At 36.9% G+C, this 13,592-nt stretch overlaps 1 protein-coding gene across 10 annotated transcripts in view; it reads right to left on the minus strand.

Moving 5' to 3' along the window:
• The window catches only part of LOC145688034 (uncharacterized), a 188,010-nt gene that overhangs the window by 61,914 nt on the left and 112,504 nt on the right, over positions 1-13,592 (minus strand). For all 10 annotated transcript variants that reach the window (XM_081761731.1, XM_081761728.1, XM_081761725.1 and 7 more), the window contains one exon: positions 20-332. In XM_081761731.1, the coding sequence (XP_081617857.1) occupies positions 20-331 (312 nt within the window). In that variant the 5' untranslated portion in view covers position 332. The remainder of the gene's footprint in view (positions 1-19; positions 333-13,592) is intronic.

Consider the following 13,592-nt stretch of genomic DNA (forward strand, 5'->3'; position numbering starts at 1 on the left):
AAACTAAATTATCACTTACATTCGCCACTTTTGCAATTAAATCCGTGTCCATTGGAAGCACAACTAGATAGTCTGCCCATTCCACCAACTTGCTTTCCAAGCTTTCATATCTGGAAGAATAACTTTCATCCAGAATTGGTGTGTTCACTGGTATTGTGTTCTTGTTTATAATACTTATAGATTCATCAGAACAAACTGTAACTATTCTCACATGTTTATTTATATTGTATAATTGTTCCACTAAATTTACTGGAACATCAAGGTTTGATCTTCCGCTCACACAGATGAGAATTTTTCTCTTTTCGCACTCTGTAGACGTGGAATTACCCATTCTAAACATAAGTCAGAAAAGAAATACATGTAAATTTTGAAAACTTTAGGCATCAAGAAAGAAAAAAAAATTATAAGACATTAAACAATGAAAATTGAATTAGATACATTTTAAAGAAATTATCTTACCTTCTGTAGGCTTTAATAATAATAATGATAAATAGTATAATTGATAGTAGTAAATAATGTGTTCAACATAATGAATTATGTAAAAAATCAAGTTTTGGACTTACGTCATATTGGACTGAAATTCTGCGAAAATGACAAACATTAGTTACTTGAAATCTTGGACAATGAATTTTCATTATCAGATGAAAGTTAAAAATATTTTTAATTACCATTACTTTCAGCGCAAATTACAGTTCATTTACACCTCAGACATAAAATAATTTCTACATTGTGTTAATTCTTTCCTTTTATGTATTTCTTAATGAATGGACATACAGACTGTTCCTTTGTCCACATTCCAATAATAACCTTATCTGACGTCAATCTACACACTTCGCATTTTATAAACCTCTTACCGATTCACTGAATGGAGAATTAAATGACCGACGCATTGCAACAAAACCAAAGAGGAGCGGACAGATTCGGGAGTAGTACATAAAGCCAACTACAACACGGATGTAGAAAAGCGAAAAGACGAAGCTGTTTATAAGCTTTACATTGAGACCAAGAACTTTCCTTGTTGAAATCGAAATTTGACTACCAGAATCTAACAAAACTTTGTAGTACTTTTTACCTATTTCAATTTTAGTGCAAGAAAGAATTCGATCTCGAAAAATAGGTGTTCTTGAGTCCTAATGACATGTCTCCCATAGTTTCCCCTCCCAAGAAATATTTCAACATTAAAAACATGACGATCATTTACATTTGTCTTCGATTGTACACCCAGCCACAAAAGTATCTCTCCCCCTAGGTGCTCTAATTCCACTACTTGGGGTCCAGGTCTTTTGCAGTTGTAAGAACGCCTAGACAGAAGAACCCAACTTACACGTAACTTTTCTCGGCACTGACAGCAGTTCGTAGCACTGAGTCAAGGCTGTATGCAAGTAAAATTGTGAGTAGATGACGTACGAAACATTTCTCCATTCTCAGATCAATCTCTCTGGTTCAGAGCGTGTTGTCCAATGAACATCATATGTTAATCTCAATATTGTTGTGTATGTAATGTATTTTTTCATTATATGCTTATATTCAAAGAAATAAAAACACTGATCACATATGAATAAAAAATGCTTGAAAGTAGATGAAAATATCAAATCTAGAACAACTCCTGGAAATAACTTTGTAAATAATTGCCTCCATTGAGAGACCTCCAATTCTCCTCATTCCAACATTTTTTTCTGTCTGGAGGAGAGATCTTGCTTGTCACACTGAGTATGCATTGCAATTGAAGAGAAACACATGAAAAAAGTTTCAGCCTGACCGGAATTCGAACCCGGGTCCACCAAATAGAAGTTCAATGCGCTAACCACTCACCTACCGCGCCATTTAAACTTCCACCCAAACTAATACCTAGCTAAAGTCTTTTCATGGAAATATGTAAACAAGATACTCAAATATAACAAAAACAAACAAAATATAAATAAAAATATAAATGAGAAAATATAAGCAACTTGTGTGTGTCTTAATGACTTACTCGAGATGTTCTTATTTAACTCAAAAACAAGTTATATAGACGTTCCTCAATGAGGAAAATATCACGAAACGTTCTTTAAGTTGAGGCTACGCCATCGACAGAGCCATAACTTGTGGGGGGTACGGGGCAACTGCCCCCCTTAGAGAAGCTCCCCGCCGTTCGAGGGGCCCCTTTTTAGACAAAATTGTCTTACTCCATATACCAGCGTTTCCCAACCGGTGTGCCGCGAATGGGCCGCTGGTGTGCCGCGAGAAAATTGAAACAAATTATTAATTCTATACGAACCAAATTGCAAGACAGGGGAAAATGTATATTTATATTTCACATTACAGTGAAACCTCTACTAACGGACACCTCTATAAAGCGTACACCTCCCATAAAGGACATATTTTGTAATCCCCAAACACTGTAATAGGAAAAAACATATTGGCAAACCTCTCTAAAGCGGACACTCTCTAGTACGGACACGGACAGTCTTTCTTGTCTTTTATAGGTATTATTATCTCCGTATTACGGACACTTTCTCTAGAAACGAGTTGTAAAGTGCAGTAAAATTACATTTTTAGTAAACCATACGTATGTCACCAAGGAAGAAAGTGTGGGTGTGACAACATTTTGCTTCCTCAACTGTCTGTTCAGCAATAGAGGAAGGGTCTCTGTTTCACAACACCCTTATATCCTTTGCTTGCATTCCAGTCCCACCCATTATCCTTAAAAAAAAAAGAGTCATTGCTGGACTGCAATTAACTCACAAATTAAAGCAACACACCGAAAACGTAGTAAGTAGCGATAAGTGTAAAGCGCAGAGAACTATAACATTCCCATGTTGTGCCTTGAATTGGATGGCGCAAGATAATGCAGGTACAGTAACATTTTGGTAATATTCATAAATACGTGATTCATGCAAAAAAAATCTAATTGCATATTACCTTGTTTATTAATATACGTAAGAAAATATTAAAACCTCTTTAAGGCGGACACCTCTCTATAGCGGACATTTTTCGATTCCCCACGGCTGTCCGCTTTAGAGAGGTTTCACTGTACTATGAACCTCTACTATAAATCTACAATTTTAAATTTCATACTGTGTTACTTTTCTGTACATTTTTAATGTTGAAAAACGTATTTATCATTGTCATGACCATTATTACTTCTTTATTGTTGCAGACTATTTCGTAACTTGAAATTTTAACATATCATTCAATAAATTCAACAAAGCAAGCATGCTTACAAATTACCTACATTTGTGTTTTAAAAGTATAGGAGATTTGTTTATTTGTTCGTTATTTAGTGATCTTCCCTTTTAGTTAGAGGTTAGATACAGTTTTCGAAAGAGAAAGTGGATTTTTAAAAACCCGAATCCTATATTTCATTGCTATTGTTTTCTATTTTAAAATTAGAATGAAAAATAAGTATAATGATTTAGCACAGGGGAAAATCAGTGATCGAGCTTTCTTCTCTGTAAGAAGGAAATTAGTAATCACATTAAAATACCACGGTAATTATATATATATATATATATATATATATATATATATATATATATATATGGGTGTGCCGCGAGAATTCAAGTTACACCTGTAGTGTGCCGCAAGTTGAAAAAGGTTGGGAAACGCTGCCATATACGATAGGAACATGAAATTAGAAATGAAGCATCAAATAAGGTCGCTACATTACATAAACAAAACAGCACACGAAAGGTAAATAGAACAAAATGAGTCGTGGACCCATTTCAGTAATATTTATTCGTATGGCTTTGAGATTTATCAATATTGTCCTCTTAATAATTTCGTCATGTATGGAATGGGCCCGGAGTAACTAACGGAACCGCAGACCTTGTCGGTGCGGGAAGGCCCACAGGCTCTGGGAGGCCCATAAAGATTAAGAGAAAGATGAAAAGAGGGGACCCAAGAATTAAAACAGCTTTTTCTAGCGGACCCAAATAAGCTTATTAATGCTTGCCCCCCGGAAAAAAATGTAAGTTACGGCGCTGGTCATCTGTTGCAGGGATGGTCCCGATTTACATTACATTTCGTCTTTACCATAATTTCAAATTTCCAAAGAAGAAATGACGACAGAAATTATTTTCACATTCTATGAATTGTATCAACACGTATAGAAATAGAGTTCTATGTTTATGTTCCATAACTACTAGTTTATTTCCTTATATTCATGAGAGGAGTTTGTGGCAAATTGACCAGGTGGCACTAGCCGAGTCAACCCGGGCGTTCTACTTCTGATCATGAGGCGCAATCCACTAGGGTTCGAATTCCTCTGAAGAGTAAGGTCGGAATTTTAATTGTTCTCGGTATTTGTGTGTTCGTGTTCCCATAGTGTTTGGAATACGTCGAAAGGATATAAGGTGCCAGTGGCGAACAATACTACGGTTGGGGTGATTTGTTTAAAAAGAAATGTGAAAGCAGGAAACTCCCATTGCAGCTACTTGGGTTCAAATCCCGTCGTGGCAATTATTAATTTTTCTGAATGGGAAGATAATGTTTATGTAATTGTTATTGTAATTATGTTATTGCTTTATTATTATTATTATTATTATTATTATTATTATTATTATTATTATTATTATTATTACCACAATGGAAAGAAAATGTAACACAGTCAAAGGTATTCATGGGAACAGAAAAGATATACAGTATGTCAGACGTTTCTTAGGTTTACACATGAACGCAATAATATTATTACGTTCATGGATTTACAGATAGAATTATCATTTTATAACAACAAGAAATGGAATATAAATATTTGTTAGCTGATAACAGTAATGCATTTTGTTTCGCCCTTCTTCTAGGTAGAAAGGTGAGGTGACATCTTAAATAGGATCATTCCCGTGACTAGCGTTGTAAGTTCGATCACTATTTGCAATTTGCGCACAGCTACGAACAATTCCTTGGAACTCATTTTGGCCCATACTACACCAGTAAGGACGTGTTTAGCCCTTATGTATTCATCAATTCTTGTCCAAACACGTTACTTTTCAGACGGTTACGAATGAAGTTGATACGGATGACGTAATTTTGTGTTGTTGGCATTTCACCTGTGAAGGAGGTCGTCTCAACTCTTAGACCCAGAGAAATTAAATAGCTTTCATGTTAGTATACATCAGAAGTATGTTTTGTAGATTATAAAAAATTACTGAATTGCCACAGCCAGAATCGAACTCTCGTCCCCAACATTACGAAACTAACGCTTAAGCCACTATTCTAAGACATCACTGTTCTAGGAGAAGGAACAAATGGAGCTGCAGTAAATTTAGGAATTACACACTTTTACGATTCCAGTGTAATAATGCTGAAACTTTCTGATTGCAGTCATAATAAAATATTAAAGTATTATGTATAAAGAATAGTCCAGAGAAGTCAACTTTAAATTGACAACTCATATGTACGGAGGAGCTATCGTATGCTCTCGCCTTGGGCCCTGATTTTTCACGACACGGCATTGGACAGATACATATATTGATTGGAATCTGGTGTGTCAGGTGTTACGTAAATATAAACACGACCAAAATGTTTTAGTGTCATATTAAACGATTAATTTTAAAGGGGTTTAGAAAGCAAATTTACAAATACTACATGAATATAATCCACCTTAAAATGCAAAACAGATTGTAGTAAAAGGGAAAACATAAGTTATTTGTGAAAATAGAAACGTGCACCTGTGTTAAAATATTGGTAAAAGTAGACAAGAACTTCCGCACTGACGTCACAAAAAACAACCTTTAGTGGTTAGGATAGCCCAAATATATATACCAGGGGGAGAGTTACCTCTTAACGACAAAACTTTACGAGTCGTGCTTATCATATCGTTGTCGCGAGTCTATTAAGTTGTTTTGGTATATGATTATTGGTTTGCTATAAGGAGACAAACATGTAAGTTGGAAATGCTCTTATTGTTTTCGGATAAGCATAAAATTATTACCAAAGGTAGCATTAGTTCTAATTAGCATTCCTCCCGCACCTTAGGCCTCTGTGCCAGGACTGAAAATTACGTGTATTAACATTTGTATTTGTTGTATCATATTAATTTTTGCTTTAAATGTTCGATTATTCAATTCTATAGCATTTTATTGAAAATGACCAAAGTTAAACAACAGTTAAATTACCAATTGATTTACAAACTTTCATGTAATTACGTTAGCTAATTGATTTAATTATATAGCAGACAACCATGTCTTACTTTCATGTAGATATTATAATTTAGTTGTAAGGATCAATCTAGCTCCACTTGTCTAATTTCATTTAGTTGTATAATAAAATGATAAACTAAAAATAAGAGTAATTATTAAACTATACTAATATTAACAAAATCCCCGTTCTTTCTCAAGTGACAAGGTAATTAGCACGTTAGATGTAAGTACTGTCGTGTTATTAAAATTATTACCTCACATTACCACTATACTATCATTTAAACAAGCACAAACACGTGTTACAGGGCACTGGATTTTTTTAAGTTAATTAATTTAACGAACCTTCCTCAGTACCTTGTTTCCTATTTTTACGCCTTTTACTCATTTTTATAGTTTTTCCACTAACTCTTTGAGAACAGGGACAAAAACAGAAACATGGAGGACAGTAAAAATTAGAAACACTATTCGCGCGTTCTTCCCTTCCCTGAAGTAAAGCAATAAAACATGGTGAAGATTCAATTTTTGGTCTTCCATTTTCTCAAATCCAGAGTTGGAGTGGGTCAAATTGATCGAGTTTTCTGAGTGGATCAGTGGGTCGTGGGTCAACAGCATGTGACCCACTGTGACCCATCATCCACCGCGACCCACTGCGACGCACCACCCACCGTGATCCACCACTCACTATGACGCACTCTGACCTACCGACCCTCTCTGCTCACTGCATTGTAGACAGCATCTTCTGACGCCACAAAACGCCAATGAACCACAAAATTACTCCCCCAAAATATGTTAAATAGCCTATATGTGTGATTTGCTTTCATTAGCGTGAGTCTAAAAAACACGAAAAAAGTACTCCGGAGGGGGCTCGAACCAACAACCTTATGATTACTGGGAGGGTGTTCTTCCGACTTCGCCACGGAGGCGATGAAGGAGACGTTGCTTGTAAACGGATAAATTGTTGAGATCTTTTTAATTTGGTCAATCAGAGTGCTCTTTTTTTTACCGCATATATGAGACAATAACTGTTTGTGATAAGATAAAGTGCGTTCGCCATGTAATTTTATAACAAAATGACGCGTGTCTCTTTACTTTATTTCTTAGTTCTCCCATACTCACTTTCTAATGATCGACGACAGTTGCCATCTAAATTCATACAATTATTGCACTCAAGATTTTTCACTTCATGATGTTGAGCCAGAGGTTATTCTTGACCCCGAAGCTCACTTTAGGAACAATTCGTTAGGAAAAAATAATATATAATAATAACAGCATGCACATGACTGGCGACAGTTCGTGTTCGTCCCTTCGTGATTCTCCGCGACGAATCGAAGGAGCGCAGACCAAAATCCAGTCCTCGCTGCGACGCGGTGGTAACTTCAACATACTTGTTTCTATTTTGACTCGACGAAACCCTGCCGGCAGTGGGACATTAGCGGCAATCCTTCCACTCGTCTCTATATTGACGATCGACGTTTACCAGCAAGTGGACCACTAGGTGTTGCCGACATTTATGTCGTGGGGTAGGTCCATGTTTCATATAGCCTCGCTGCTGAAAGGGACGTTAAACTCAAAATCACCTCAACAAAAAATACAGTGCTTCGCATCATATATCCATATATGCTTACCATGCGCTTTATAATAATTGCTGAAGCTTGTTTATTATATGGAGCGCTTAGAGCAGAGGGCAATCAACCCATAAAGTTGTGAGAAAAATAGACATAAAATTTGTAATGTAATCTTCTGTATGTTGGTCTACGTACCTTGATTTGGGACTTTCAAATTTCATCCGTTTTTCCACTGAAAAGTATCGATAGTTCAAGAAGGAAATAATTAGACCATGACAATTTAATTGAAATTCATCGTAATTTTGCCCATGACAAATACTTCACCATTTTATATCGTAAAGCTCAGATACATCATTATTGCAACAGAGCGGTGCTTGGGGGATTGACTGTAGAAATTCAAACTCCGATTAGTTAGAATTTAACAACCTGGTTTTATTACAAGTATAAACTCTTTAGTCGGCAGAAAAGAGAACGTGGATCATGTGTCAGAGTTGATGACGATGTGTTTTGTGGGTCAGTGGTTCATGGTGGGTGGTGGGTCGGAGGGGTCAAGGTGGGTAGTGGGTCAGAGTGGGTCAAGGTGGGTGGTGGATCATGGGACAGAGTGGCTCGCGGTGGGTCAAGTTTTCATTGACCCACGCCATCTCTGATCAAATTTGTAAAACCAAAGCAAACAAAAAGCAATACTACTACACAAAATGCTCAACATCTTATTCATGACAAACTATTGCATGATCCGATATTCACAAACCATCATTTGTCACATTTTACCGAAATACGTCATGACTTTTCTGACAAACTGATATTTTAAATGTTATTAATACGCAAAGTTCATTGATCTCATCACTTATTCTCTTATGATCATCACAACCTTTAGGGTACTTCCCGTAGATATAGAAATGTGAAATGTAGTATCCAGGCTTGGTGTGGCGTGCAGGTAAACAAATGAAAAGCAACAGGATAATATTTCCCTCCTCCAAACCCCCTAAAGTGGAGTGTTATTATACTGGTCGGCATGAAAATCCTCCCACGAGGGTGAAAGGGTGTACCGGATAGATTTCGAGACGCTGATTACGAATATCTCATCGAGAAAGTTCCAGTACGTAAGGTTTTTTTTTTGGCGGGGTGCTTGTTTCCATAATTGACAGAAAAATCGTATTTTTCGTATTTAATATGTGTTTTCCGCGTTTGGAGTGCATAATTCTGAATTTTTACGAGGGTGAAAGGGTGTACCGGGTAGACTACGAGAAGCTGATTACGAATATCTCATCGAGAAAGTTCCAGTACGTAAGGTTTTTTTTTTTTTTTTTTTTTTTTTGGCGGGGTGCTTGTTTCCATAATTGACAGAAAAATCGTATTTTTCGTATTTAATATGTGTTTTCCGCGTTTGGAGTGCATAATTCTGAATTTTTACGAGGGTGAAAGGGTGTACCGGATAGATTTCGAGACGCTGATTACGAATATCTCATCGAGAAAGTTCCAGTACGTAAGTTTTTTTTTTTTTTTTTTTTTTTTTGGGCGGGGTGCTTGTTTCCATAATTGACAGAAAAATCAAATTTTTCGTATTTAATGTGTTTTCCTGTTTGGAATGCATAATTCTCAATTTTTATCTTAATCCAAGAACTGTTACTAGGCTATATCCCAGGAACATTCTCTTCTCTAGCTCACGACCCCCTCCCCTTGGGTTGCAAAGATTTATTGTCATTCCACACTGCATACACTAAAACCTAGGCGTTATTGACGGAGAAAGGTTTCGTAATCAACTTGCGATCATTCGTCGGCTCCCTTTTGTCTAGACGACAGACAGATTGTTGAAAAAGGCACCAAGACATACACCATGTTGTCGCGTGAAACAAATATTTCAGTTTCGAGTTGATCTTTGTATTAGAAGGTGGTGTTACGCTGTGTCTGTGTATACCGTAGGTGAAAAACATTTATGCGTGAAATATTGACTTTTGTGTTAAGATTCATTCTGCTACATATGTGGGGAAGTGATTTTCAAGGGAAAAATTGGCCATTGTCACCGTTCCTGAAGACAGTCTACCATTTGTACTTTGGGTGTAAAATCGGCGACCAGGATCGCGTTTGGGCTCCGAAACAAAGTTGTAACTCGTGTGCGCGTACCCTCACAGGATGGTTGAAAGGTACACATAAATCGATGCCGGTCGCCATACCTATGGTTTGGCGCGAACCCCGTGATCATGTTTCAGACTCTTACTTCTGTCTGACTAATGTAAAAGGTTTCTCAAAAAACATGCATAAAATACAGTATCCTAACTTGGATTCCGCGAGGAGACCTGTGAAACATGATGTTTGTCTGCCTGTACCCGTACCACCAGACTCATACACCCTGTGCAGTGTTTCATCCGATGAAGAACCTGCTGCTTGTAAGGATGTTGCACAATCTTCGAATACACAGTCAGATCCCAATTATGCTCCAGTGCCTGACACTAATGAACCACATGTGATAAGTCAGGAAGAGTTGAATTATATGATCAGAGACTTAAACCTTCCCAAGTCTAAGGCCCTGTTGCTTCCATCACGACTTCAACAATGGAATCTACTAAACCAAGATGTGAATATATCGATTTATAGGAAAAGAGAGGTGAGCCTAGTTACTAATTTTACAAAGGATGGTGATTTGGTGTATTGCAGTGACATTCCATAGCTTATGGAACAACTGAAGTTGAACTACAACACTGAAGATTGGAGGCTATTCGTAGATTCCTCTACGATAAGTTTTAAGGCAGTGTTACTACACAATGGAAATGAAAAGCAAGCCATCCCTATTGTTCATGCTGTACATATGAAAGAAACATACGAGAACATGCGAAACCTATTGCAGAAAAAAAAATGCGAACAGCTGCAGTGGTCTGTATGCGCTGACCTTAAGGATATTGCCATCCTCACCGGTTGACAAGGAGGTCACACAAAGCACTGCTGGTTCTTGTGTCATTGGGATAGTCGAGCCAAAGATCAGTACACCATCACAAAATGGCCGAGAAGGAAGCAACTGGTCTCAGGGGAGATGAACGTGGCTAATGAAGGTCTTGTGGATCCGGAGAAAATATTCTTACCACCCCTTCATATCAAATTAGGGCTTATGAAGGTCTTCGTCAAGGCCCTGAGCCGGGATGGTGAAGCATTTAATCATCTCAGAAAACTATTCCCAAGACTCAGCGAGGCCAAGGTGAAAGAAGGTGTTTTTACGGGACCTCAAATCAAAGACGTTTTTATGGATACTACATTTTTTTCTAAGCTTAATGAAGTGGAAAGTGAGGCTTGGGAGGCCCTTAGAGAAAAGTGCAGTAACTTTCTAAGGAATCATAAGTCACCTGATTACAAAGACATTGTGGGCAGGTTAATTACTTTATTTCGTAACATGGGATGTAATGTCCCTAAAGTTACACTTCCTGCATTGCCACCTAGACTTCTTCCCTAAAATGTACAGCTTGGGGGAGGACTCTGACGAACACGGGGAAAGGTTTCACCAGCAAATAGCTACCATGGAGAGGCGCTACAGTGGTAAATGGAGTGTGAATATGTTGGCAGACTTCTGTTGGAATGTGACATGCGAGACACCCTGTAGTAATGACAAGAGGAGTAGGAAAACCAAGTGACACGTAAGTGTTTAACTTTTTATGCAATTTTATCTGCATAATTTATATTGATATATAAATTATAACGTGCAAATTATTATGGGTGGAGAATAGCATCTTTGGGCGGATATTTAAACACCCTCCCTGAAAACTGGTACGTCCTGGAGAAAAACCGGTTACGGATTCGAACTCAGGAGCTCGAAACCTATAGGAATCACCTATTTTTGTTCGTGGGAGCGAAAAAAAGTTTTATTTTGCCGATCAGTGTTATTCAACAAAAAGACTTGAAATCCAATCAGAAAATTCAGAAAATATAAAATATGTAGCCAAGTCTCGACTTTATAATAATAATAATAATAATAATAAAGGAATAACAGAATTACAAAATCAATTACGTAAACAATACTTTCCAATTAAGAAAAAAATGATTGCCACGACGCAGGGCCGTAACTTTTGGGGGCAGGGGGGCCAATGCCCGCCAGGGAAGCTCCCCGCCGTTCGAGGGGGTTCCCATTTTAAGACAAAATTGAAGGGTTTGGTGCAAGAAGGAGGCAGCTCCACTTTTTCCATATGTAGCAAATTAAAAAAAAAAAGTTTTAGTAATTCAATTTGCATCCAAACCAAACAATATTCAGGCTTGTGTTAGGTTATGGGGTATCAAATACAACTGACCAGCTGCCTCATTCTTGTACCAAACGAAGCGCCTTCTTCTTTTGTATGTGATAGGGTGTGCAACTCAATAAGGGCACAAAGTGGAACTGCCTCCTTCTTGCACCAAACCCTTCAATTGTCTTACTCAATATACGATACGAAAATGAAATTATAAGTGACGCATCAAGCAGGTTCACTACATTACATAAACAGAACAGCACACTAAAGGTACATAAAACAATAATGAGTCGTGGGCCCATTTCAGTACAAAAAAAAATGTCTACTATTAGGGTCACTAGAAATATGTCAGATTTGTCAATATTGTCTCCTTAATTAATTTGTCGAGTATGGAACGGGCCCAGAGGCGTAATCCCGAAGACTTTGGTGTGCGAGAGATTCCAAGTATTTCAGATATCCTCTGATTTTATTGGCCGATATAGATAGAACATCAAGAGTCATATAGTGAATATATAGTGGAAGACTTACATATAGTGGAAATTAAGGCCAATTGCTGTCGGCCCTCGTGGCCGAGTGTTCTAGGGCAAAGTTCTTGTAATGAAAATAGTTTTTGGCATGGTTTCAAACTTTGCCCAAGAATTTTTTTTTAAATTTTCATAACACTTTTTTCATTAAAATAAGATTGCAGTTTTACTATACGGATCCATACTAAAAGTAATAATAATAATAATAATAATAATAATAATAATAATAATATTAATAATAATAAGTAGTAGTAGTATCATTGATAATAATTATATTCTTTATGTAAGATACTTGAAGAAAGTACTTGAAACTACACACAGCATCTGACTCGATTTTCTTCGTTTTGACTTGAATCGAATCGAAACTCGAGTCAAGTTGGAGGAAATTTTTCGAGTTCTCGAGTCGAGCTCAAAGATGTCTATTTTGAGTCAAGTCGAGTTGAGTTTGAGTGAAAACTCGCTAGCGCCCATCCCTACAATTCTTCTTTACCTTCTAGTTTCCAAAGAAGAAAACACGATAGAAATTATTTTTAATTCTTTGAATTATATCAACACGTGTAGAAATAGTGTGTGCTATGATTATGTAACATAACTACTAGTTTATTTTCTTATCTTTGTCTGAGGAACTGATGGCAAAGTGTGCGAGCAAACAACTGCCATTACAGTGACGCGGTGTCGAATCCCGGCGTGGCATTTATTATTTTTTCTTGATTGGAAGGTATTTACGTAATTGATATTGTAATTCTGTTATTCCTTTATTATTATTATTATTGCAAATTCGAGACTTGGCTACATATTTCATATTTTATGAATTTTCTGGTTGGATTTCACGTCTTTTTGTTGAATAATCAACACACTCTATTGAAGGGAACTTGACAGAGGGAAATATCATCATGTTGCTTTTTATTTGTTTACTTGCATGCTACACCAAGCCTGGATACTACATTCCACCTTTCTATATCTACGGAAAGTACCCTAAAGGTTTTAATGATCATAAGACAGTAAGTGAATAAGTGATGAAATCAATGAATTTTGCGTATTAACAGCATTTAAAGTATCAGGTTGTCTGAAAAATCATGACGTATTTCTGTAAAATATGACAAATGTTGTTTTGTGGATATACTGGAGTTATTCGGATCATGCAATAGTTATGTCATGAATAGCTAAGATGTTGACGAT

Source organism: Thermobia domestica, chromosome 6 (genome assembly GCF_964235325.1).
Source record: "Thermobia domestica chromosome 6, izTheDome1.hap1.1, whole genome shotgun sequence".
NCBI classification, from domain to species: Eukaryota; Metazoa; Arthropoda; class Insecta; order Zygentoma; family Lepismatidae; genus Thermobia; species Thermobia domestica.